The sequence below is a fragment of the Cryptomeria japonica genome, chromosome 6 (genome assembly GCF_030272615.1).
Source record: "Cryptomeria japonica chromosome 6, Sugi_1.0, whole genome shotgun sequence".
NCBI classification, from domain to species: domain Eukaryota; kingdom Viridiplantae; phylum Streptophyta; class Pinopsida; order Cupressales; family Cupressaceae; genus Cryptomeria; species Cryptomeria japonica.
In genome coordinates, this window is record NC_081410.1 from 418,101,463 (window position 1) to 418,126,189 (window position 24,727).

Sequence of the window (24,727 nt, forward strand, 5' to 3'; positions counted from 1 at the left end):
TCGCATGAAGGATCAGTTAGGATGACTTCAAGGTTCCTTTTGGTAGGGTCTCTACATGTGGATAAGCTCCAGTGGTATGATGTGATTTGCTGGAATCACAAGGGGACTTACATTGAACTTCCGATCTGCTTTGCTGGAACACAGGCTCTTACTAGCTTAGATTAAAAAATGGAAAAAGGATGGGGGTGAAGAGAGGATCTATTCCTAATACTAAGAATGTAGGAGCAATGATTTGATTTTTGATGAAACTCCAACTAGGTCTTGTTTTGACATCAATGGAACATCTACACAAGGCTAGTGCGATCTTCTAAGGGAAGCTTTATGATGTTCAAATCATCACCGCAGGCATAGATACCATCCAAGTTGATGCATATCAATGAAGAGGCAACAAATTGAAATTGAGCTTAAGCTGAACTATTCCAGTTGACTACACAAGGCAAGTCTGCAATCAACAAACTGCTAGTAGTATGGATATACGAATTCCACCATTAATCAATCGCATTTCCTCCATTCATCTAATCATCTACCATCTAGGATTGAAGACTCAACAAGAAACCATGCAAATTGCAAGAAAACGACATATTTCACCATTACTTCAATGAAAATGGAGTTTGTTTACAATCAATGGCAACAATTTCTTGCCTTGTCCTCCTATTCTACTCTAACTACTATTCTATCAATTTCTAACTACTCTCTATCTTCTAACTCTCTAGCTATTGCTAAATTAGCCTTTACAAATGAAATGCCTGGGCTTATATAGTGCCCACAATACAATTTGATGGCTTAGATCAATTCGAGATCAATGGCCAAGATTCAACAATGAAAACCCTAATTAGGGTTTGTTACAACCATTACATAACATTTAATGCTCGACCAATGATAAAATTGTATTGCTTGGACACATGTCCCTTCTAGAAAAATCGACCAATGGATAGCCGGGGTAGGTACATCGGAGTTTGTGCCACCTTCCATAAGTTAAGTACATTGAATCTGGACATGTTGAGGTGGACCACACTGACTGGAGGAGTGATGACTGGGATGCCACCTCATCTGACACTTGTAACTTGGTAGATATTCAACTTGATGTTGTTGAGAAGCTTGCTTTAATTAATTCATCTGGAACTATCTACTTCTTCAACGAGCCCTTGTTCTAACTCCTGTGTCCTTGATGTGCATGATGATGATGTACCTTGCCTTGGAACGCTGGATTGAAAGAGGTCGCCCATGTCCTGGCGAAGACCGCCCCGGCGAAGACCGTCCTTGATCCGGCTTGATTTTCCTTGATGAGATCTCCATTTGATGCCTACACAACATTTCAAAATTAGAAACATGATTTTGCAATACATAACATAAATTAGAGAGCAAATTTTAGGAAACTTAATGATAAGTCCTTTATTAATCATTTCCTAAAAACGACTATTGAGCTATGAATTCAAAATTTCAAAATTCAAAATTTAAGCTATGACGATCAACGTTCAAAAACAATAAATCCATATCGCCATACCTCTCTTGAGAGCTAACTCTAGAATGCAAAACAAGGAATTTGCCTAGGCAAAATCAAAATTAGATGGCATCAACGTGATCTTGAAGGATAAGGAACGTCCTCTTTATCAATTCACCACCCTTGGAGTCTTTGATGTGTTCTTCAATGTCCTTGGCAAGTTCGCCTAACTTGAAACTCGAACTCCTTTGATAATGCTTGCACCTTCCCTTTGAAATTCGCTCCTTTGAATACAACTTCGCACTTCTCCCTTTAATCGCATTTGAATGATAAAATGGTGATATAAAAATGAAATCTTTCACCCTCCTTATATAAGCGCTTACACCATCAATTCATTAAGGCCGACTTGGTAATTAATAAGGCAATTTGAACGATTTTAAAACAAATAACAAAGCCGACCTTTAAAATAGCAAGCGCTCCATTCAATTTTAATTAAAATAATTAATTATTATTTGCCAACGTTTTTTAATTTAACAATTTCGATTTTTTAGAAGGCAAAAACAATTAATTAATATTAAGTGCAATATTTAAATGCCATTTAATTGAATTTTCAAAAATTATCGATTTTCTTAGCATTTAAATAAATTCAAAATGTTTGTTTGAGCGCCAAAACTTGAAAATGAAATAAACAAACCTCACGCCTTGGTCCCTGGCTGAGGGACAGGAGCGATCCATCATGTTGGTCTTGATTCTTGCATTTTTTTACGTCCAAAATCTCCATCTCCACGTTGGATTTGGCATGTTCGCTAGGATTTTTAAACTTGAGCGACTTGTCCTGCAAACAAATGTCCTTTAGGTGTGATATCGCCCTGGTCCCTTGGAGAGGGACAAGAGCGATCCCTACGTTTTTACTTGACATTCTTCGTTCTTGGTACCAATTCCTCGTCCATTACCTTTCAAAAGACGTCCTTGATCTTGTGTGAACTTGCCTTGACATGCATTTGAAGGAAAATGAAGGATCCCATGCAAATCGCTCTGGTCCCTTGGAGAGGGACAGGAGCGATATAGCCTCTTTGTTCGATTTGATGATTGTTTAACGTTCAACCCCTTTGCATATCACCTTGTTATGATGCCTTAGACCTTGTGTGATCCGCAAAAACCTTGACTTAACGTGAATTTTGAGAGATTTAGCCAATATGATTAATATCGCTCTGGTCCCTTGAAGAGGGACAGGAGCGATCCTTATGTCCTGGCTCAAATTGGCAAGTTTTTGATCTTCGTTTTTCGTTCATTGCCTTCCAAAGGACGTCCCTGACCTAGGCTATCTTTGCATTGTCTTGATTTTGTCGGAACATGAGTGTTTTAGTAAAAATCGCCTTGGTCCTTGTCCAAAGGACAGGAGCGATATGAGTTCCTTGGCTCATTTGATAACACTTTTACGTTCAAAACTCTTGCATATCATCTTCAAAAGACACCTTATACCTTGTATGACCTTGCAAAACATTGACTCAACGTGATTTTTGCATGAATTAGCCAATATATTCAACATCGCTCCGGTCCCTTCCTGAGGGACAGGAGCGAACTTCATGATTTTGAACTTGTCATTGCCTCGTTCAACTTGTCATCGCTATCATCGTGCAAAATAAAGTTCCTTGATCCTTCGTGATCACTTGATGCTTGATAAACTTTCAAATTTTATGCCTTTATGCAAATTTCGCTCTGGTCCCTCCCTGAGGGACAGGAGCGAACTGGGAATCTTGGTGTAAATTCTTCAATGTTAGCAACCTTTGATACTTTGCGCTTGATTAGGACGGCTTAAAATGTCTTCACCACCTTGTATTCGAACTTGGAGTGTCTTGAACTTAAAGGAACGACATCATACTTATCATATCGCCCTGGTCCCTTGGAGAGGGACAGGAGCGATCTTGCTCTTGTAGGCTCCATCTCACTTTGTCATCTTCGAAAATTATCTTCAACGGATCCGTTGTACCTCCTTTCATTCATCTATGCCTTGGAATTCACCCAAACTGGGCAAGAAAATCATCTAAAACAAAAATCGCTCTGGTCCCTTCTTGAGGGACAGGAGCGAACTTGGACATTTTGGTCCCTTGTTGGCGTTTCATAATCTTCAATTTGTCTTAAACGCGTTCATCTCGCCTCCTTTCTTGCCTTCAAACATAAAACTTGCTTGGTCTTTGCCTAGATCGTACCTTATGAAGAATTTCGCTCTGGTCCTTCAATGAGGGACAGGAGCGAATTTGACCCTCTAGGCAAAAACTTCATCATTTCGTTGTTTTTGATCAAGTCTGGATGCTCTATCATGCTCATTTCGTCCTTCACCATGCCTTTGATGTCTCGATTCGTCCAAACAAGGTCAGGAATGGCTCAACTAAGCATTTTCGCTCTGGTCCCTTGGTGAGGGACAGGAGCGCATCGCCTTGGTCCTCCTGGGAGGGACAGGAGCGAAATTTGACTTTTCGCACTCTCTATCAGGATAATTTTTATGGAATATAACATTTTTGTTTCTTCTTTCTTATACTTTAAGTTATATTCCATATATACTTTCAGGATGTTTGAGAGTGGTTTCAGACCTCCAGGAGTTATATTGCAAAATCTAGTTTTTGGAGGTTTTTTCAGTTTCCAGACTTAGTCAAATTTCAGGATCAGGACATTCCAGACTTAGCCAAATTTCAGGATCAGGACCTTACTCAAGCCGGACATGTTATCCTGTTGATCTCCCCGACAGCGCTTCAAGTTATATTCATTTGATAAAATGCACCTCTTTGGACCTTTTCACATCGTCAAGACGTTAAAATCTTGCAAGGACAAAGCAAAATTGGATTTGTAGCTCAGGTCCTTCACTGAGGGACAGGAGCGATTTTTCCCCTGGAGGCATTTCTGTGCTCATGAAAATTTTCAATTTATATTCAATGGAAAGATCTCGCCTTTCTCCATCACTTCCAATTCGTAATTCATCTTGACCCTGCAGGAATAGTAAAATATTTGAAAACGAGCTCCCGTCCTTCACTGAGGGACAGGAGCGATTTTGCTCCTATAGGCCAAAATAACATGATTTTACACATTTTAACACTTCACAAGGCGAAAACAAATCATTTGAGATGCCTAGGATCAAAAATCAAAAATGTCAAAATTTGGTCAAAAATATTCAATTGGACAAAAATTCACATTTCATCTTCAACACTTAGACAAATTTAAGCTTTGCATCAACATTCCAATTGAAAATTAGACCATTCTGGCGAATTCATTGCATTCAAAATTTGCATTCTATAAAAGGAAATTCAAAAAGCTCCCAAAACCGACTGGATTCAAACCAAAACCCTAAAAAGCAAAGCGAAAACGAGCAAAAATGAGCAAAAAACATGGGTCCCCATTTGCAATGGGGCGATGTGTGAAAACGTCACAACAGGTACCGAAGCGAAATCCCCAAAGGCAAGCATTTTGGCGCCAAAACTTATTCAAATTCGAATTGCCGAGAGGGAAAGTTCTAATTTGTGAAGTCGGCCAGCATGAGAAAGGTAATTTGTTATCAAGTCGGCCTTGCACCCCAAAAGACATAACCTTTACCCTAAACACCTATAAGGGGAGGGTCAAAACATTCATTTCAACCATCAATTTAAACAGCAGACCTACTGAATCTACCCAGCAAATAGATGAATTTGACCAGCAAGACAGCAAATTTATCAGATTTATCAGCATCTTAAGGAAATTGAGGCAGCACAAATTCGAAATTTGAGTAGGTCAGCGGCAGGTCAGCAAGGCAAGGAACCCAATCAACATCATTAGCAAATCTGATCGGCAAAGGAGCAGAATCAGTCACTTTAAGGGGCAAATTCTATCAGAACAACAGCAAATTCACAAAGGAAGGAGTGAATTCATCAAAAGGACAGCAAATTTGCTCAAGCAAAGGATCGACCCCCCCCCTAATCCTGCACATATCAGACCTGCAGCACATAGAATAAGAGATTAAGTCAAAATGGGAGTGTGTAAAGGTTATATATCATGTGAGATTGATGCCCATTTATTTGTTTTGCAGGAGGCAAGGAAATAAATCAAAAGGATCAGGTTGTAGGAAGATTGGAGTAAGGACCTCCAGGGGAAAATTTCGACACCAAGGACAAGATACAAGGGGGACCTCTTCAAGAAGCTTCATCAACATCAAGAACACCTCAAGCGCATGAAGAAGACTCAAAGTGCTACTAGGTTGAAAATCTTCAAATATTCAACAGCTGCAAGTAGTAGAGTTGGATATCTTCAAGGTTCTCATTCTATCATATTGACATGGACAGATCAGAAGATGGCAAAGGAGAGATCTTACAATCATCATAAGGCGGGATATACAAGCAAGGATAGAAGGAATGACTTGACCGTGGCAAATACTTCCTATCACCACTATGCAAGATCAAGAGGCTTCATCGGCAAACACTTGAACATGAAGGAAGGATCAACCAGAGTCATCACAAGACCTACATCAAGCATGATTGAAGAAGCAGGTAGTTTCAGAAGAGTTAATCAAAGTCTGCTTCTCATCATCATCATCACTGCTGAAACTAGATAATGTTGAGTATCAAAAGATATCTCTCAACATCCCTTCATAATGATGAATCAAATCAAGACTACGAAGTGCAAGATAAAGGTGGAATCCTAGTCATTGTCCCAGTCACTACCTCCAGCAATCAGAAAGGTTCCACTTCAACATGTAGAAGTTCAATGAATCAAGCTCATATATGAAGGCAGAAACTCCAATGTAACTACCCTCAATATCTATTGGTCCACACTCACTGAATGTAACTTTCTCATTGGCTAAGGAGAGTTTGTTGTAACAAACCCTAATTAGGGTTTCATTGTAAAATCTTGGCCATTGATGGAGAATCAATCCTGGCCATTCATTGTAAATGAACTCTCTATAAAAGCTCAAGCTCTGCATTTGTAAAGGTTAATAGTCAATAGCAAGTAGAATAGTTTGTAGCAGAAAATTAGTGAATAAGAATAGAATAGCAATTAGAATAGAAATTAGATTAGGAGAAGGCAAAGATTGTTGACAAACCTTGTTGTAAAGAACAATTGATTTCATTGAAGTTATGGTGAATTTGATTTGTTATTTCGACAACTTGCATGGTCTTTGCTTCTCGATTTACTTTCATGTTTATTAGATTGAGTGAAGGAATATGTTGAATTTATTTGTGTGGAATCCGTTTAATCCATACCACTAGCCTCTTGCTGATTGTAAGTGTGCCTTGTGTGGTCAACTGGAATGATATGAGCTAAACTTCGAATCGTTCTACACTCATTGCTTATGCATTAACTTGAATGGTGATCAATGTTTGATGTTATTGGTTTGAACATCTTTGGAATCCCCTTAGAAGATTGCACTGAGCTTTTGTCAAATTGTTCAAGTTGATGGTGAGACTTCGTCCGGTAGGGTTCCATATAGTCATTCATCCATGTTCTTACATTCTAGGCTTTAGAATAGACCTTCTCAACCCTTTACCTTTTGCCATTTTTTCAAAATCAAGCTAGTTTAGGACAAAGAGCATCACCATACAGCAACATCAGATGATCGAGTTCCAGCAAATCAAGCATTCAGGCTTTCGAATGTAAGTCCCCTTGTGATTCCAGCATAATCACATCAAACCAATGAGCTTATCCACACGTAGTGACCCTACATTCATGAACCTTGGAGTCTTCTCAAGTGATCCTTAAGCTAATCTTCAGCATCCGCAAGATTTTGTTCAAGAGAGGATGAGATACTTAAGGTATTTTATTCTGTGTTTGCATGTGCTTAAAAAACACATCAACAGTACCAATGGGAGAGCTTGACATTATTGTGCCCAGATTCATTGAATTTACTATTAGAGAAAAGGATAAAGGGAACAAACTTCTAGAATATAGTTTTTTATAACCCTAGGTGGCATAGAATTTTCTTATTTGTTTTTATTCCTCGCATTTTGTGTCATGGAGGTTGTCCTTTTCCTATTGGCTAATCTTAATCTCGGCCATCAATTTTAGATCAAATTGGGCCCTTCATTTGTATTTGGAGCTCTATATAACTATATAAGCCTTGCTTATTTCATTTATGACAAGACACTTTGGAGAATTGTTGCTATGATATTGTCTAAATTGATATAAGTCATTGAAGTTTGGTGATTTTAAATGCTATCTTGGAGTATTTGCATGGCTTTCTATCTTCTCAAGTGAGTTCAGATTTGTTTAAGTTATTTTAGTTGAATGGAAGTTATGTTGGATGATTCATTGTAAAACTCGTAAATTCATACCATTTACTATTTATTGATTATAAGTTGTAGTGCATGGTTAGCCTGAACCCTTGAAACAAGCTTAACTTTGATTGCTGCTCACTCATTGATATGCATACCATTGGTGGCGTTGATGATTGTTAGTAGTGATTTGAACATTATTTGCTTACCTTAGAAGATTGCACCATCTTTGCCTAGTTGTTCATTGCATGGTGAAACAAAGCATGGTTGAGTTTCACTATGTCATTCATTGTCTCTTGCATTCTAGATTTAGATTAAGATCTCTCAAGCCCTATTCCTTTTTTCACCTTTTTTCAGAAGTCATTAGTAGTAGTAATCGAAGAACTTCATTGCAAATCATTCAAAAAACATAATCCTTGAAATCAAACTCATTGAGCATTTTCCTTGCTTTGAAGTGATCATCTTCTAGAATAGTTACATAAGTCCCCTTGGATTACCAGCATATACATATCTAGTTGAGTCTATCCACATGTCAAAACCTGACAATATAAACCTTGGAGTCATCTCAATTGATCACCTAGCTCAGCACTTGGGAAGATTTTGTTTTAGAGAGGACGGAGTACTTAGTACTTTATTCTATGTTGTAAGGTGTTACAAAACACACATCAACAAGTCTATTGATGATCAATGCTTTTGTGTCCTCGTTGTTGTTCAAATTGTTGATGACGACAATTTGATAGAAAACTACAAGTTTTTGAGATACATAACCTAACCATTTTCCAAAACTTGATATTAATTATCCCATAGATATGTAGATGCAGTGCTTTGGGTTTTTGAGAATTAAGTCATTTTATAATGACAATTTTAAAATTTATAGGACTTCCCTATGACATCTATAAAAGTCACCACGGTTATTTATGACCTTGGTTTTTGTGCTTAACATGATTCTGTCACATTCTTGATACTCAATGATATCTATTGACTTGTGATTCCATGTACTATAATTTTTTTCCTATTATTTATGTTTTTTACTTTGGCTACACTAGATTTTGAATACCATCCATTTACTTGACAACCCCATAAATCTTTTTTTCTTGAAAATATTTCAACCCTTTGAAATACAAGAAAACCCCATTTGATTATGATCCAAAAAATTAAAATCTCCCCCCAAAAATTTACCCTTGTAAATCTGAAAAACCATACACTTTTTCTCACCATTTTCCTGTGCATGATGTTTTGCAATTGTTTTGGCCCACATGACTTTCTTTCTCACATGATTATGCAAAAACTCTTGTGATTAGACTTCTTGCAACCTATGCGATTTCGTGATTTCAAGTTGTGACTGAAAATCCAACAATCTTCTCTTCTCGTTTCTGGTTTTTGGTTGCCATGAATAACATGTTTGTAGACTTCCTATGTGACTCGTACATTCCAAGAAACTCCATGTGACCTCTAAATTTTTGCTTGTAAATTTGTTTTGCATGCCCTTAATAATGCTAGAAACCTTTAGCTCACAATTTGACTTTTTCTGTCTTCTGCCTGTGACTAGTGCAACCCCATGACCTGCAACCTCTTCAACTGAATACTTCTCTTTTTGTTTTCTTCTACAAACTCTGCTGGCTTAATACCAATGTCAGTATAAGTAGAAGAATGAGATGAGAGAAGAGACTTGTCAATCTCAGTAGGATATGACAGCATTATGTTATAGAAAAACATCTAAAAATAAATGCAACAAAATGCTCTACTTAGCTTCATCAATAGAAAGACCATTTAAGAAAATGTTTTTGTGCATTAAGGTGGAGGAAGGAGCTTGAAACAGATTGTGATCAATCAGCATGTGGCCTCCAAGAAGTAACTTATCTTGGTGTACTTAAATTATATATTTCACTCTTTCTTACCTCATCAATTCTCCTGGCCTATTTAAATTATACCTTTCAATCTTTCTAACCTCATCAGTGCTGATTCAAATCTTGTCTTTGCACCTGTTTAGGATGTTGCAGATGCCCCTGCTCAAGTCACATTGTCTTGTTACATGTATAGACTGTCCTTTTGAGTTTCGTGCACCTCTTGTTCTCTTTTGGTGGAAAAGTAAGCCTTTAAAAAGGTTCTCTACCATATCTACCTTGAATATCGTACCATCCAGCCAATCCTTACATCTTAATATTCATTGTCCAAATTGCCAAGAAATTTGCATGACAATATAATATCGGATAACTTCACTGGCAAAATTAGTAGGGCTCCTACTTACCTTTTGAAAAGCATGAAGACTTCATTGCTTCAATGGTACTTAAAGGACCTATTTACATGCGATCCATTTCATTTTAAAGAACTTATTATGTTTAGCATCACAAGATCTCTTTTTTCTTTTGGGAAAGATAGCCCACCTAACAAGTGTCTCTTTCTAAGACAAGAAACAAAATTTGAATGTTAGACTAACTATTTCTGGTGCACCATTCTGAAGTAAAACAGAGTCAAATTTTCCAAAGAGTTTTATTCACTGCAGGCCTTTGCTATATGAGGGGCCACCAACAAGGAAATCTTTTTGGTTCGATAGTCAAGACACCAAGTCCATGTTAAAAGAAACCCATATATATATGTTCCTCCATCTGTGATAATGCTATTCCATTTCAAGTCCGAAAGGAGAAGGTCCAAAAGTTCTTGAAGGATATGTATATGTATGGACCCTATCAGATGATCACTACTTATCTTTCATTTGATACTATGCTATCCAGTACATTTCCTTCTTTATAGTAGTAACAAACTTTCTTGGGGTTGACTCTCACTCAACAAACCAAAAGATGAAGTTCTTTTCAATTTATAAGGAAAAAGTAAGGAAATTAATAAACACCAAAAAATTCAGAAAAATAAATTAAAAAAGAATTGTTTTAGTTTCATCTCCAATTGGGATTAAATCATAATTTTCTCAGATAAAATTGGGATGTAATTACAATTTCTGATAAATCATGGTTAAACTATGAATTTTGCCAAAATTTTGGTGCATTGGAAACTGTGCCCAGGCATGGGGGAAAAATTGGCAATTGAATTCAGATTGGATCCCTGAACTTGCTGAGTGCAATTTAGTTGCAAGTTATCATGATTTTTTATAGAGTTCTACAATGTTGTTTTATCATTGGAAAGGTGGAATGTTTACGATGAGCATTATAAATATATATCTTACCACCAGATTCTTGTTCTTTCATTTTTTCTTCAGTTGTGATGGTCAATAGGAATTGGCACTTGATTAAATTATATGTTCTAACAATAAGTAAAGGAATAGTGAAAGAATAACTAGTAATTCATATATGTAAGAATGTTGGAATCAGCAACTTTTTCATATTTTTTATATGTCACTGTGTTCCATCAACAATAGAGACAGTAACTTTTGAATCTAAAATCAATTCATTTGGCAGGTTGATGTTTCTATCTGCACGGGAGACAAGTACTGCATTGAGGTTGTTTTACGTTGCTTGGCAGTGAAAGGTGATGGAATTGGCCCTTGTATAGGAGAGGATGGTGGTCTTCTTGCATCTATTATGGCAGCTGCATTTAAAGGTATCTTACTCACGTTTTCTTGTTAAACTTTGCCATGTTCAAATATAAAATTGGAATCTTCTTGTTGTTTTCCACGTCAGGTAACATTTTTGGGAAGATACTTTCAAGATCAAATGAATAAATTTGAATTTAAAATTGTTGCATATTATATTCTATTGGATGCTTATGTATTTTCTTCTTGAAGGTAAATCACAGGCTAAAGAATTTGTAAAATTCTGTGATGGTTATTCATTTCAAAATAAGTAACATGAAATTAATGCGTTTCTTATTTTCATGTTAACAAGAAGTTGTTTAGTGTTTACACAGTGAATTAAGCTCAACCAAAGTTACATAAGAATAAATGCCTAGATTTTTCTATTCTTTTTCTGCATGTTAGGTGAACTGGAACGTTTCCAAGTAGGGGTTGCACTTGAGGTCTTCCAACTTGATGCCTGGTATGATAAGGAGGGTTCCCAAGAAGCTCCTGCAAAGTTTATTGTCCTGGGTATCTGCCGTAGATGCTGCATACCTGAGCTTATTCTTCGTTGCATGCATGTAAGTCTTTTCCTGGTTTCCTATTAGTACTACATAATATTTGTTGTTATTGTTCTGCAGTTTTTGGGAATATAAATTTTATTTTGGGGATCCTTGATTGCTAGAATATTGGGGTAATCAAAGCTTGTGATGTTTTCATTCCTTCTGATCACAAATGAAATTTGAATGCTGTAACTAGTTGTTTAGAGAACAAGCAATGCTTATACAACTGGGTTGCTGCATTGACAGATTCTAGTCTCATTAGCAGACCTATCTGACGGCGTGCTAGAGAACCACACTGAGCTAATTGAATTGATTGCATCCCCAGATTCTGAATTACATCATTTGTTCAGTCAGCAGCAGCTGCAGGTACATATATTCTTCCTATATTTTGGTAGATTTGAGTATATAACCTTTTAAGGTGATGGTGTTTCTACATCTTTATTTACTCTTAATCTTTTCCTGTAGTCCATGGAACACCACCCTTCAGTTATTCATCCATGACTACTTGTTTCCTTCACCTCTTTGTCATTGCTGTGCTGTATCCTGTTTGAATATCAATACTAGGATTTTGGGGATACTTCTAAGTTCTAGGCATCCATTTTTTGTGTTCCTGTTTTTTCGAATCGTACAAAGAGGACTTGGTTGAGCATCCCTTTACATTCTCATTTTTCCACTGTATGATATGAGTCTGGTCTTTACAGCATCTTCAGACTTCATTTTCCTTGGTCAAGCAGGTCTTCTTCTTTAGCTGAGAATGGGTCCTTATTTTTATTTATGTTTTTTCTAAATTTTAGTCCCAGCTACTTAAATGACTTTTATCTTACATATTTTTCATACTTTTTGATCATAATGTCTTTTTGTAAAGTCATCTGTACAAGTATGGTTCTCACTCTTTAGGCTGTTCATATGTTGTCAATGGTTATTCAACTGTCATCTGGTTGTCTTTCCTTATGGTTGCATATCATCTTCTGTTCTGGCATTTAGCGGCCATTCCACTTTTAGGTGGGCCCTCTTGTATTCAATCCTTTTTTTATTGTACAGATGAACCTTTTTCTTTCTATTTCTATTTATGTTCCAGTCACTTCTAGGGTGGTGACAGCAAGGGGTCAGGAGATGCATTTTTTGGGGACGGAAGGGGATGCCAGTATATTATAGTTATAGACATACTGAAAATTTTATAAGTTAGTTTTACATGATGTCTAGTTTCAATTTGAGACATTTGCGTAAATTTTAATGCTTCAAATTTGAGTCAATTCTTACTGTTCATTGATTCAGATATAGCAGGAATATAAATTTCATTTTTTCGTTACAAATATATAATGAAAAAAATGCCCAAATTCTAATATCCAATAATAGGCACAGCAATAAAATATGAAATATACAACAATCAAACCTCCTATTGCTATGCCATCTAGGCCATCAATTCAAATTTGGCTTCTAACTTTGAGTCACTCCCTATACCTAATCGTGTCTCATCCAACAAGATCCCAGTGAATCCCTGTTGCATCTAGTATTTACAAGATAAACATCCCATGATGTGGTTGGAGTTTGTTGATCTTGAGGTTACAAGGCATTATCAATTGCAACTAACTTCTCTTGTATAGTGGCATGCCTATTCCTCTTGACCAAGTGGATGAAGTTATAAGTGGACTGAATTCTCCCTACACTAAATGAACTAGCCTAGATGCTCAGGACACTCAGAAATACTTTGTAGAGGCTGCCTGTGAATAAGATAAGAGGTCTGCATTACTAATTTTAACTCAGAATTTATGATTTGAAGCCCAGCCCCATCGAAGCATTTAGAAAATGCTTTGACCTGTTGGTGCGTGTTTTATGACACACCAAACACAGAATAAAGATGCCCAAAAGACACTCTATCGTCTCTTGAATAAAATCACAGCATATGCTACGATTGCAAAGAAGATCGTGTTGCGATTCCAATATTTTTACTGCAAACTAGCAACTTTAATGTTGGATATAGCTCGTTTGGTGATGTATGCTGGTAATCCAAGGGGAACTTGAGAATTTTATTCACAATGAAAACTTTCAGCTGTATTTTTGGGATTTTCGATTTTGGACTTAAAAAGAAAGGTAAAAAAGGAAAAGGATTTAGGAATTCTATGCTATTCCTAGGAATTTAAGAGACGGTAATGATTAAGTGAAACTAAACCACGCTTTGGTTCGCCAACTTAAACAATTAAACAAAGTGGGTGCAATCTTCAAGGGTTGTGCTTATAATTTTCATAACATGAATAATACCATCAAAATGAACAGTATTTATTCAAAGGTAGAAGTTAAACATCCACAAAATACACTCAGGCTAACTTTGCACAATGAACAAAAATTATCTATTCATCAAAAGTATGAGCAATGATTTCACCAACCAATACTATCAAATCTTGCATTCATTTAACAACTTTATAAAGCAAATTTTATTTTATGTTGAAGAAAATATGAAACCATGCAACCACAAGATAACATAGAGATTCAAAGCAATCCAAATGAACTTTATTATCTTAGTAGTCTTAAGCAACAATTTCACCCATCTCTCTCATACAAATGAGAGAAGACTGGTTATATAGAGTTTTTGAAAATGAACGAAAGGCCTAGATCAAACAGAGATCAACGGCTGAGATCAAAACACAAATACCTTGAATAGGGTTTTCAATAGTTATCCAATAAGAGCAAATAAAAAAAAGACATGGCACATGGAGCTTTTTTCTAGAAGAATGCATCCTTATCCCTTTTTTGTGGTGGCATATTCGATGAACTTGCACACAAGAGGATTAACCTCTTCCATTGTGACATGTGGCAGCATGTTTATCTTGAATTCGATCACGCCCAAGTCATCAACATAGGTGGTAAAAGCATTCTCCCAATCCAATTCTTGTTTCTGAAAGGCATCCCTGATGAAACAGGTGGCCGCCTTCGTCAAATTTTGCTTAAGGATCGATCCTATGAAAGTGAAGAAATTCTCTTGAGCTTTGACCTTCTTTGGTTTTGATTGTGGTTGTATGGTAGTTGGGAATCCCGAATGCTTCTTGGATAGCAAATTTTTCAAGATATGCCAACGCTCTTCCATCAAGTGCAATAATCTGTCTTTCTTGGGCATTGTAGTGTATGGTACATTCTACAATTAGTTCACTACACTCTACTGCTGGTGGAAATCCAACTGCCTGGACAATACCATTTGTCATCATCCTCAAGCAATTGTTGTAGGTAGATACCCGTTATGTCCATACATTCTTCTCTTGAAGTCCTTGAAATCAACACGGCTAAGGTTGGTGTCTCCAACCTTTCTCCACTTTGAAGTGATTTTAGATTCTGATTGTGTTCCTTTGCTGGCAAACTTCATTTGAACTTTTCTTGAAAGTCCTCCTTGAGTGGTCATCCATTGCCTGAAAAAGACAGAAATTAAATTAATATCATTTTCAACATATGAATTCTAAGTCCTATGAGATTTTATTTCTTATTTTGAACTTCGTCGTCTCAACTTTTTACCTTCAGCCTGTCAGAAATTTGAAATTCTGTGGAAAAAATCAGACTATGTATGAAAGGAATCTGCTCAATACTTAGTAAAATTTGTGAAAATTTAGCCTTTGAGACAGAAGAAATGATGAAAAAATAAGTCCATAACTTCAAATTCTATACTGAAAATTATACTTAAAGACTTTCAAGAAAAGTTCAAATGAAATTTGCCAAAAAAGACAAAGAAATTAAATTAATATCATTTTCAACATGTGAATTCTAAGTCCTATGAGATTTTATTTCTTATTTTGAACTTCGTTGTCTCAACTTTTCACCTTCAGCCTGTCAGAAATTTGAAATTCTGTGGAAAAAATCAGACTATGTATGAAAGGAATCTGCTCAATACTTGGTAAAATTTGTGAAAATTTAGCATTTGAGACACAAGAAATGATGAAAAAATCAGTCCATAACTTCAAATTCTGTACTGATAATTATACTTTAACTCTGAAATTTGATGGAAAATCTGTCTTTACTTCTGAAAGAAGATGAAAACCTTTGACCAATTCTTTCCTCTACTTAGAAATTTTCTTGTTCCTCTCCAAACGTCTTAACACTTAGCCAATTTTTATCTTTATCTTCTCCATGTAGATTGATGTGTTGGCAAGGAATCTTCCCTAGATTCTCTTTCTTGGGCAAACTTGACATGTGTTGAGAAATTTGCTAAGTGTTGGGCAAATTTCACTTTGATTTTCATACTTAGCCATTTTTTTCACTTATCCACCTAGGGCAGACTTGGCCATTGGTTAGGATATTTCTTCTTTATGCCTTGCCGGACTTCATGATGCTTCAAGACATCTCCAACCTTTTCTAGGCGAAATTCACTTATTGCTAAGATTTTCTTCTCTTGGCCTTGGCGGACTTCATGTGTTACTAGGACATTCTTCTTGGTGCCTTGGGCAGAGTTTACTTGTTGCTAGGACATTCTTTGTCATGTCCCCATCTTACACCGATCAATAGTGCAATCCATATTGTAATTAGTTCAGTAAAATATAATGACATTTGTATTGAAAAATAATAATAACAATTTATATCTGAATATATTTAATTATTATATATATAAATTTTTTGTTCATTCAAATTAAAGATACGAATGAACCTTTTAGATAGCAGTCAAGCGATGTATATCTAAGTTACCAGTTCTTCCCCTTTTGGCTTGGGTTCGGGTTTTGGTTCTTGCCCGGTCTTGGTTCTCCCCGGGTTCTCCTTGGGTTCCTCCCGGGTCCCTCCCAGGTGGCCGGGTTCCCTGTGGGTCCTGCGTCGCAGGACCCAAAGGGAACCCAACCACTTGGGAAGGACCCGGGTGGAACCCAGGAGGATCCGTGTTAACCCAAACCCATGGAAATTGAATCCAGACCCGTGGTTTCCAAAAAACAGGGCCACGGGTCAAAAAAACAATAAAAAACAATAAAAAAAGACTTTTTAAAATAGTTTTTTTATAATAATACTCTAATTCGCCCCTTTATGACTTTTTAAAAAAGACTTGAAACTTGAATATTATCTTTTTTGCAAATTATGAATATGATATTAGACTTTAGCTATTAGTTTACTGATTACATTTGCGATATATGAATATTTATTGGCATTGGCAATTAATAATTATGGATTTATGATTTATGATATATGTATGGAAAGTCACATTGTATATTTTATTTTTGTATGGATTGTATATATTGAACATATATATATATATATATATGTATGGACGAACCCGAACCCATACCTGTACCCAAGATATATATTTTTTTTTTGCCGAATCCGAACCCGAACCGGTAACTTAGATGTATATCAATCGGACTCCATAAATTAGACTACATTACTATAAATCATAACCATCAATTATAACAATTAATTATAATTATTAATTGTAACTATCAAATACATATTAATAATAATCAATAATGATTATAAATATAAATATATTAAAAATAATAATTAAATATATTAAATAAAATATAATAACAATAATAATCAAATATTCAGTTCCACGATTTGATAATAAGAATCAAATCAATAAATTAAGACTCATTTTCACAATATTAACTAGTTTGGTTGAAAGCCCTATCTTGTCTGTTTGAAAAGCCATGAATGTGTTAAAGTTATGAATATTAGTTATGAACAGCCATGATTGAAAAGCCACAATGATAGATATTAGTTGAAAAGCCACGGTGATAACTATTGGATCTGTTTCCAAATGCCACGAGTTAATAAAGGTGACTCTTTGACAAAAGACATGCGGTTCCATAAACGTATATATGGATGCACACAGAAGATCGAAAGAATAAGGAATAACTTATTTTTCTTTCATACCCAATTTGGATCGGTGATTATATCCTTTTTCTTGGTGGTATGCATAGGATGTGCTTAATATGCATACTTAATATATGGAAGCCCGATAGTATTAACACAGTCTGCAGTCTGTATGATGGTAATTAGATAATTTAATTAAGTGGCGGACCATGTGTCAGATCTGTCTGTCTTGACCAGCCACAATAGATATATTAATGATTAATGCTTTTAAAAGCAGTAGTAGTATTAGGGATTTATAAAAAGGTAATAAGCAAATTCATAATAATTGGTTATATATATATATATATATATAGAGAGAGAGAGAGAGAGAGAGAGAGAGAGAGAGAGAGAGAGAGAGAGAGAGAGAGAGAGAGAGAGAGAGAGGATGTTTTGATCAAAAAAATAAAATATATTGGATCAATAAAAAAATTAGAAAGAACTCTTAGGAAATAGTCAATGAATAACGAGATTAATTGTCTAACGAGGAAAAATACATAAGTACTTGTTAATAACTAATTGAAGAATATCAATGACTGGCTCCATGTTTAGTCTCTCAATCAATTTTAGTATATTGAAATAGATTAATTATGTTAAGCAAGTAGGGGACATTACATTCTTCTTGGTGCCTTGGGCAGAGTTTACTTGTTGCTAGGACATTCTTCTTGGTGCCTTGGCGGAGTTCATGCATTGGCAAGCCATTTTCAACCCTTCCTAGGCAGACTTAGGCATGACACAAGACTTTCTTCTCTTCATGATGGGCAAACTTTTTTGTATTGGCAAGACATTTCTTGGTAAGTGTCAAGGCAGAGTTCATCATGGCACATGACATTCCTCGTTCCATGATGGGCGGACTGGAGGATGTCTCAAGACATTGCATTATAGGCATGGTGGACTTAGGCATGTCTCAAGATGTTGCTCTCTCCACGATGGGCGGACTTAAGCATGTCTCAAGATGTTTTCTTCCATCTCTTGGCAGATTTCACGTTGGATTAAGACATTTTCTTCATGTTGGAAGGTGGATTTTACCATGCCTTAGGACATTTTCTTACCTTGATGAGTTGATTTTGCCTTTGCTTAAGACATTTTTTGTTTTGCCATGAACACTTAGTGAAATTTCTTGCTTATCACCATGTTTATCTGGAACTTTTTGGATCAACGCCTTGTTTGGAGGATTTTCTCTTGATTTTCACCTTGGAGATATAAACTTTTCATTTCGAAGACATGAACCTTATTGCCATGACTTGAATGACCCAATCCTAGGTCAACTTTCAAAAAAGTTGAAAAAAGAAAAAAGCAGAAAAGATGGTGAAAAAGCCGCATCACAGATTGGTCCCAAAGTGCCAAAAATGAAAAAGAAAAAAGAAAAAAAGGAAGTTGTCAGAGTTGGCCCTAAGCAGTTGCATTTTTCGTCCTTTGGTTTGCCTTATAGCACTTTTGAGATGTCAAAATGCTCATTTGATCATAATTGGTCCAATTGACCTAAGGACTATAGAAAAACTCTTTAAAAACCCCTAACTCTATATTTGGGAAGATTGGCGGCTTAAAAACCCTAAAAAGCAAAAAACTGGGGGTCCCCATCTGCAATGGGGCGATGTGTGGAAAAGGGTGACAACACGACCCATATTAGGCAACTCCACATCCCAACACTAGCAAGGAGTTGGCTACAGGTGTGGTATCAAAACCTTGTTATAAGGACAAGCAATCCATATAAACTCACCTAGGTCCTATTGGCGTTTGTTTTATCATCTACCAAACATTAGAATAAAATATCCAAAGACACTATCTTTTCCTGAAAAATCACCGCTTATGCTTAATATCATATGGTGATTCCAAGTTTCTTTTGTCAAGTCTTGAAATGCGGATAAGCTCAATGGGCGTTGTGATATGTTGGTAATACACAAAGGGACTTACGCTTGGCGTTTTCAATTCACAATGGAGGTTTAGACAATGAAGCTCTATCATCTGGGACTTGGATCAGAGACTTTAAGAAAACTAAAAACGAGATAAGGTTTAGAAATTCTAATCTATTCCTAAGAATTTAGGAGACGGTAAAGACTGGGTGAAACTAACAACACTTTGTTTCGCCACACTTAGGACAACTACGCAAAGCATGTGCAATCTTCTAAAGTTGTTCTCAAGATTTTCACACTTATGAATAAAACCAACAATTGAACAATATTACACAAAGTAGAAGTTAAGCATCCACATCAAAAGCTCAGGCTAACTTTACACATTGAATGAAAATCATCCATCCAACAAAAGTATGAGCAAAAAGTTTCACCAATCTAAACTATCAAATCCTTCATTCATCTAACATACATGAAATAAAATCTAAACTATGATGAGGGATAAGAACCATGCAGACTCCAAAATAAGGGAAATAATCACCATCAATTTGAACAATGTATTACTTATTATTTTGGCAATCCTAAGCAACAATTGCTTATCTCAACATGTTTTGCAACATGCTCCCATGATTTACAAATGAGGGGTTGAGCTCAATTTATAGGCTCCCCAATTACAATTCAATGGCCAGGATTGATTTCCAATTAACGACTGAGATTAAAACAACCTAACCCTAATCAAAGTTTCCCAAAATAGGTCAAATATCCGCCATATGAGAGACAAGTGGCAAACGATGCTATTTTTTAGGATTGCACCCCCTTCTTCTACTGAGAGGCGGTGTATTCAATGAATTTGGATATGCTGACTTGGAACAATCGAATGTCCTTGAATTCTCCAATTTGTGCCAAAAAATTGCTTAAGTATGGAAATTTGCTTGGGATAGTCTTCTTGCCACCATCTGATTCTGATTGGGAGCTTGTCTTTAATTCTTCAAGAAATGAAATCCTTCAAGAAGTCTGGAATTTTTGCCAAGCCTAAAGACTTTTCTTGATGCCTGGAAACTCTTTTAAGTGTCTTGAATTTTGGAGAAGAATTCCCCTGTGCCTTCGCCACGATGAAGGAAATTGGAACTTTTTCTGTGAAGTATTTCCCATACTTAGCCAAATTTTGGCTAGTCAATTTTATTTTGTAACACCTTCATGTGGATCCTCTTGCACCTAGCCAAGTTTTTTACCATTTCTATGCTCGGACACACTTTGCTTGTGGATTTGCCTTCAATTCTGGATCCGGCTTGTGCTGAGTAGAACAAACTCTGCCCCTGAACAAAGATATTATTCATTTTCTCCTTGATTTTCCCCTTTGTCTTTCTTCTTTCTTCCTGTTTCCTCTCTAACACTTAGTCAAAATTTGATTCTTTTGGTTGTGGAAAATTCCACACAACCATTTTTCATGTGTCAAACTTTATTTTCCAACCCGTTCAATTAATTAATCCTTGATTTCACGTGCTACTTTGTCAAATTTGTTTTTCCTTTTAGCCATTTTCTCTCTTCGATATGGCAAGTTGATTGTCTTCATGTCTTATCCTTGAGCCATAGGCAAATTTTTATGTTTTGCCTAGGCATCTTCACATATTCTATTTATGCCTAGTCCAACTTGTGTTTGATCAAACTTTCAAGGTGTTTGGACAATCTACCTTGGGAAATTTTCATGTTTTCTTTGGACTCTGGATGGTGCTTGGACTTAAGCGAATTTTACCTTCATTATATCATGCTTTTTATACCTCCTAGAGAGACTTTGATGTTTCCATACCATAAGCGGACTTTGTCTTAGTTATGCCTTGAGTGGACTTCACACTTCATGTGCCATGTCTAGGGCGGAGTTCAAAGAAGCTTGGATATGCTTCCACTTTGCATTACCTTGGTGGACTTTATGCTTTATCTGCCATCTTTTATCTTGGCTGGGCGGAGTTTGAGTCTTCCTGAACATGGCGGAGTTCATGAAGGTTGAGACGGTCCAAGGGCATACTTGATGTGTGTCTAGCCAAGGTGGACTTGAAGTGTGCTAGGCCAAGGTGGACTTTGAAAGTTCTTTGCCAACTTTGTTTGTCTTTACCATGGCGGACTTGGAAGTAGTCATACCATACTTGCCTAGGTAGACTTTCACCACCTCTTGCCACTTCACTTAATGTGTCTAGGGCGGACTTCAAAGAAGCTTGGACAGATTTGCTTGCTTGATTTTATTCCTCTCCTTGTGGCGGACTTTGATCATGCTTTTCGAAGGGCAGACTTTGCATTGCCTTGGACATCTTTTCCCCTTGGAATAATGTTTGAACATCCATCTAGGCAGACTTCATGTTGCTTGTGCCACACACTTGGTAGGGCAGACTTTGTCAACTTCTTTCCAATCTGCCAAGGGCAGATTTGGAAGACATGATGCCAACTTTGTTTTGCTCCTTTTTCACATGTGTCTTGGCGAACTTGGCTTGGTCTTAGACATGTTTGCTTGGAAGGAATTCATCTTCTCTTTGTCGTGCCAACTTTGAAGACTCCATGCGAAGGTGGATTTTTAAGAGTCTTAGCCATCTTAGACAAGGTGGACCTTGATGTATCTTGGACATGCTTCCACTTCATGCTGCCTTTGCCATCCTTCTTGACCTTGGCGGTCTTGGAAGTCTATGTGCCATTCTTGAATGCACTTAGGCTTTGACATGATTCCAAGTTGATCAAACCTTGTTCTCTTATCATGGGCAAATTTTAACTTGGACAGCCATGTGCCATCTTCCATGCTTCTAGACAAGGTGAATCATTTGTCTGCCTTCACCTGCAAAAACACATGAAAATTCCATATTATTTTCAGATTTTAATTCTGATTTTTAAACCTCTTTTTTGAAAATTTCACTTTCAACCTATCAAAAGGTTAAATTTCTGCAAAAAAGTGGACTGAGAGTGAAGGATTTGGTCAAGCAATTGAGAAAAATAAGTCAGAAAGGTGAGGAAATTCAGTTAGATTGAGTTTTTGAATCCTCTTTATGACTGAAATTTACCTCTGATTCTGAAAATCTGTCTTACAATAAAAAAAAAGTGCTTAATTTCTAGACCTTGAACACTTAGAAGAATCTACTTATGGAAAATTCTTCTTCAAAATCCAAAATTTACAAATTTTGAGAGAAAACTTCTTCTCAATTGTTCTCTGTTGATGTGTTTTTCATGCACATGCGAACACAGAATAAAATACCAAGGTATCTTATCCTCTCTTGAACAAAGTTTCGTTGAATGCTGAAGATTTCGCCTAAGGATCATTCGAGAAGACTGCAAGGTTCTTATATGCAGGGTCTCTATGTGTGGATAAGCTCTTGTGGTATGATGTGATTATGTTGGAATCACCAGGGGACTTACGTTCGATTACCTAAGCGTCTGATTTGCTGGAACTCAAGTCCTATCTACTAGCTGGAAGATAAAGAAATGGCAAAAGATACAGGGTTTGGAGAATCTAATCTAAGACCTAGAATGCAAGGATATAGATGAACGACTAGGTGGAGTCCTACTGGGCTGGGTCTCACCATCAGGCTGAACAATCCGACATCAACTTAGTGCGATCTTCTAAGGGATGCTTCGAATATGTTCAAATCATCACTGTCAAACACTGATCACCATCCAAGTTAATTCATGACCAATCGACACATAATGACTCGAGATTAAGCTCATTCAATGCTAGTTGACCACGCAGGGCGCACTTACAGTCAGCAAGAGGCTAGTGGTTTGGACTAGGCGGATTCCACATGAGTGCATTCAATAACTTCCTTTATTCAATCTAATTATTTACCAACTAAAATGAAGATCCAACAAGAGACCATGCATATTGCAAAGAAACGACATATTTCACCATATCTTTAATGAAAATGGGGTTCATTTACAATCAAGGCAACAATTTCTTGCCTTCTCTTCCTAATCTACTCTAATTGCTATTCTATTTGTTGACTATTCACTATTGACTATTCTCTAACTATTAACTATTAACCTTTACAAATGAAGAGCCAGAGCTTTAAATAGATAGCTCTTTACAATTCAATGGCTCTGATTGATTTACAATTAATGGCTAGGATTACAAGATGAAAACCCTAATTAGGGTTTGTTATAACAAACTCCTTTAGCCAATGAGAAAATTACATTTAATGCTTGTGAAGCAATAGAAAACCGAGGTAGGTACATTGAAGTTTGTACCATCACTGGTGAGTTAGGTACATTGAATTTGGACATGCTGAGGTGGAGCTATCTGACTGGAGGAACAATGACTGGGATGCCACCTTGTCTGACGTTTCTGTCTTGGTTGATCCTCCTTTGTCTTTGATGCGATGAATGATGTACCTCCTTGACTCCCATGTGTTTGATGAAGCCTCTTCATGGTCAAGTCACTCCTCCTCTGGTAGCATACTTCGCCTTGAAGTGCTTGTAAGATCCTCTGTCATCCTGTGTTTTTCCATGTGGTAAAATGAAGATCTTGAAGATAGCTTGCAACTCCTTGAACACTTGAAGTCCTTAACACTTTGAGTCTTCTTTTATGTGCTTGAAGTATCCTTGATGAATAATGGAACTGGAAAAGGTCGCCCCTTTCATGGTCTGATCTCCCTCGAACTTGATTTTGTTGATTTGCAAAACAAACAAAGGATGATTAAGTAAACATGATAGATTTGTTCTAACATAGCAAATCTTACCTTAAATGATCAACAAGAAGGGATTAGAATTAAATTCGCTCAGGATCCTCCCTAGGGACAGGCCCTATATGAATTTCGCTCTAAACCCTTTGGAAGGGTCAGGAATGATTTTTGCTATTTTGCTCAATTAGACCTTATTTTCAACATTTCACAATCTTGGACTTAACCTTCAAACTTCCTCCCATCATGACCTCACAACTAACCCTTTAAGTGATGTCAATTTCAAAGTGTTTTTGTCAAGAAATTGGGCTATCTTAGGATTTCGCTCTGGACCCTTTGGAAGGGTCAAGAGGGAAATTCATGATTAAGACACAATTCCATCCCTTCCTTGCTATATTAGTCTTCTCTCCACCAAGGCCTAGGAATCCATATCTTGAACTCATACATGAGCAAATTATATGTTTTTGAGAATTTCACTCTGGACCCTTTGGAAGGGTCAGGAGCGAAATTCATACTTTTCTTGTTTTACCTCACTTAGCTTCGTCCTTCATCCTTCTAGTCATTAAAAAACAAGTCTTTGGCCTTCGAAATTGCTTGGGAATGAGCTAGCTTGTAGATTGGAGCAAGGTATAGAGCTTCATGAAGAAATTCACTTTGGACCCTTTGGAAGGGTTA

General features: G+C 36.6%; 1 protein-coding gene across 1 annotated transcript in view; it reads left to right on the forward strand.

Annotated features, from left to right (window-relative positions):
* LOC131039025 (nuclear pore complex protein NUP107) overlaps window positions 1-24,727 on the forward strand; it is a 260,469-nt gene that overhangs the window by 215,760 nt on the left and 19,982 nt on the right. The window contains exons 21-23 of the mRNA XM_057971667.2: window positions 11,085-11,226; window positions 11,603-11,760; window positions 11,989-12,108. Coding sequence (XP_057827650.1) covers window positions 11,085-11,226; window positions 11,603-11,760; window positions 11,989-12,108 — 420 coding nt within the window. The remainder of the gene's footprint in view (window positions 1-11,084; window positions 11,227-11,602; window positions 11,761-11,988; window positions 12,109-24,727) is intronic.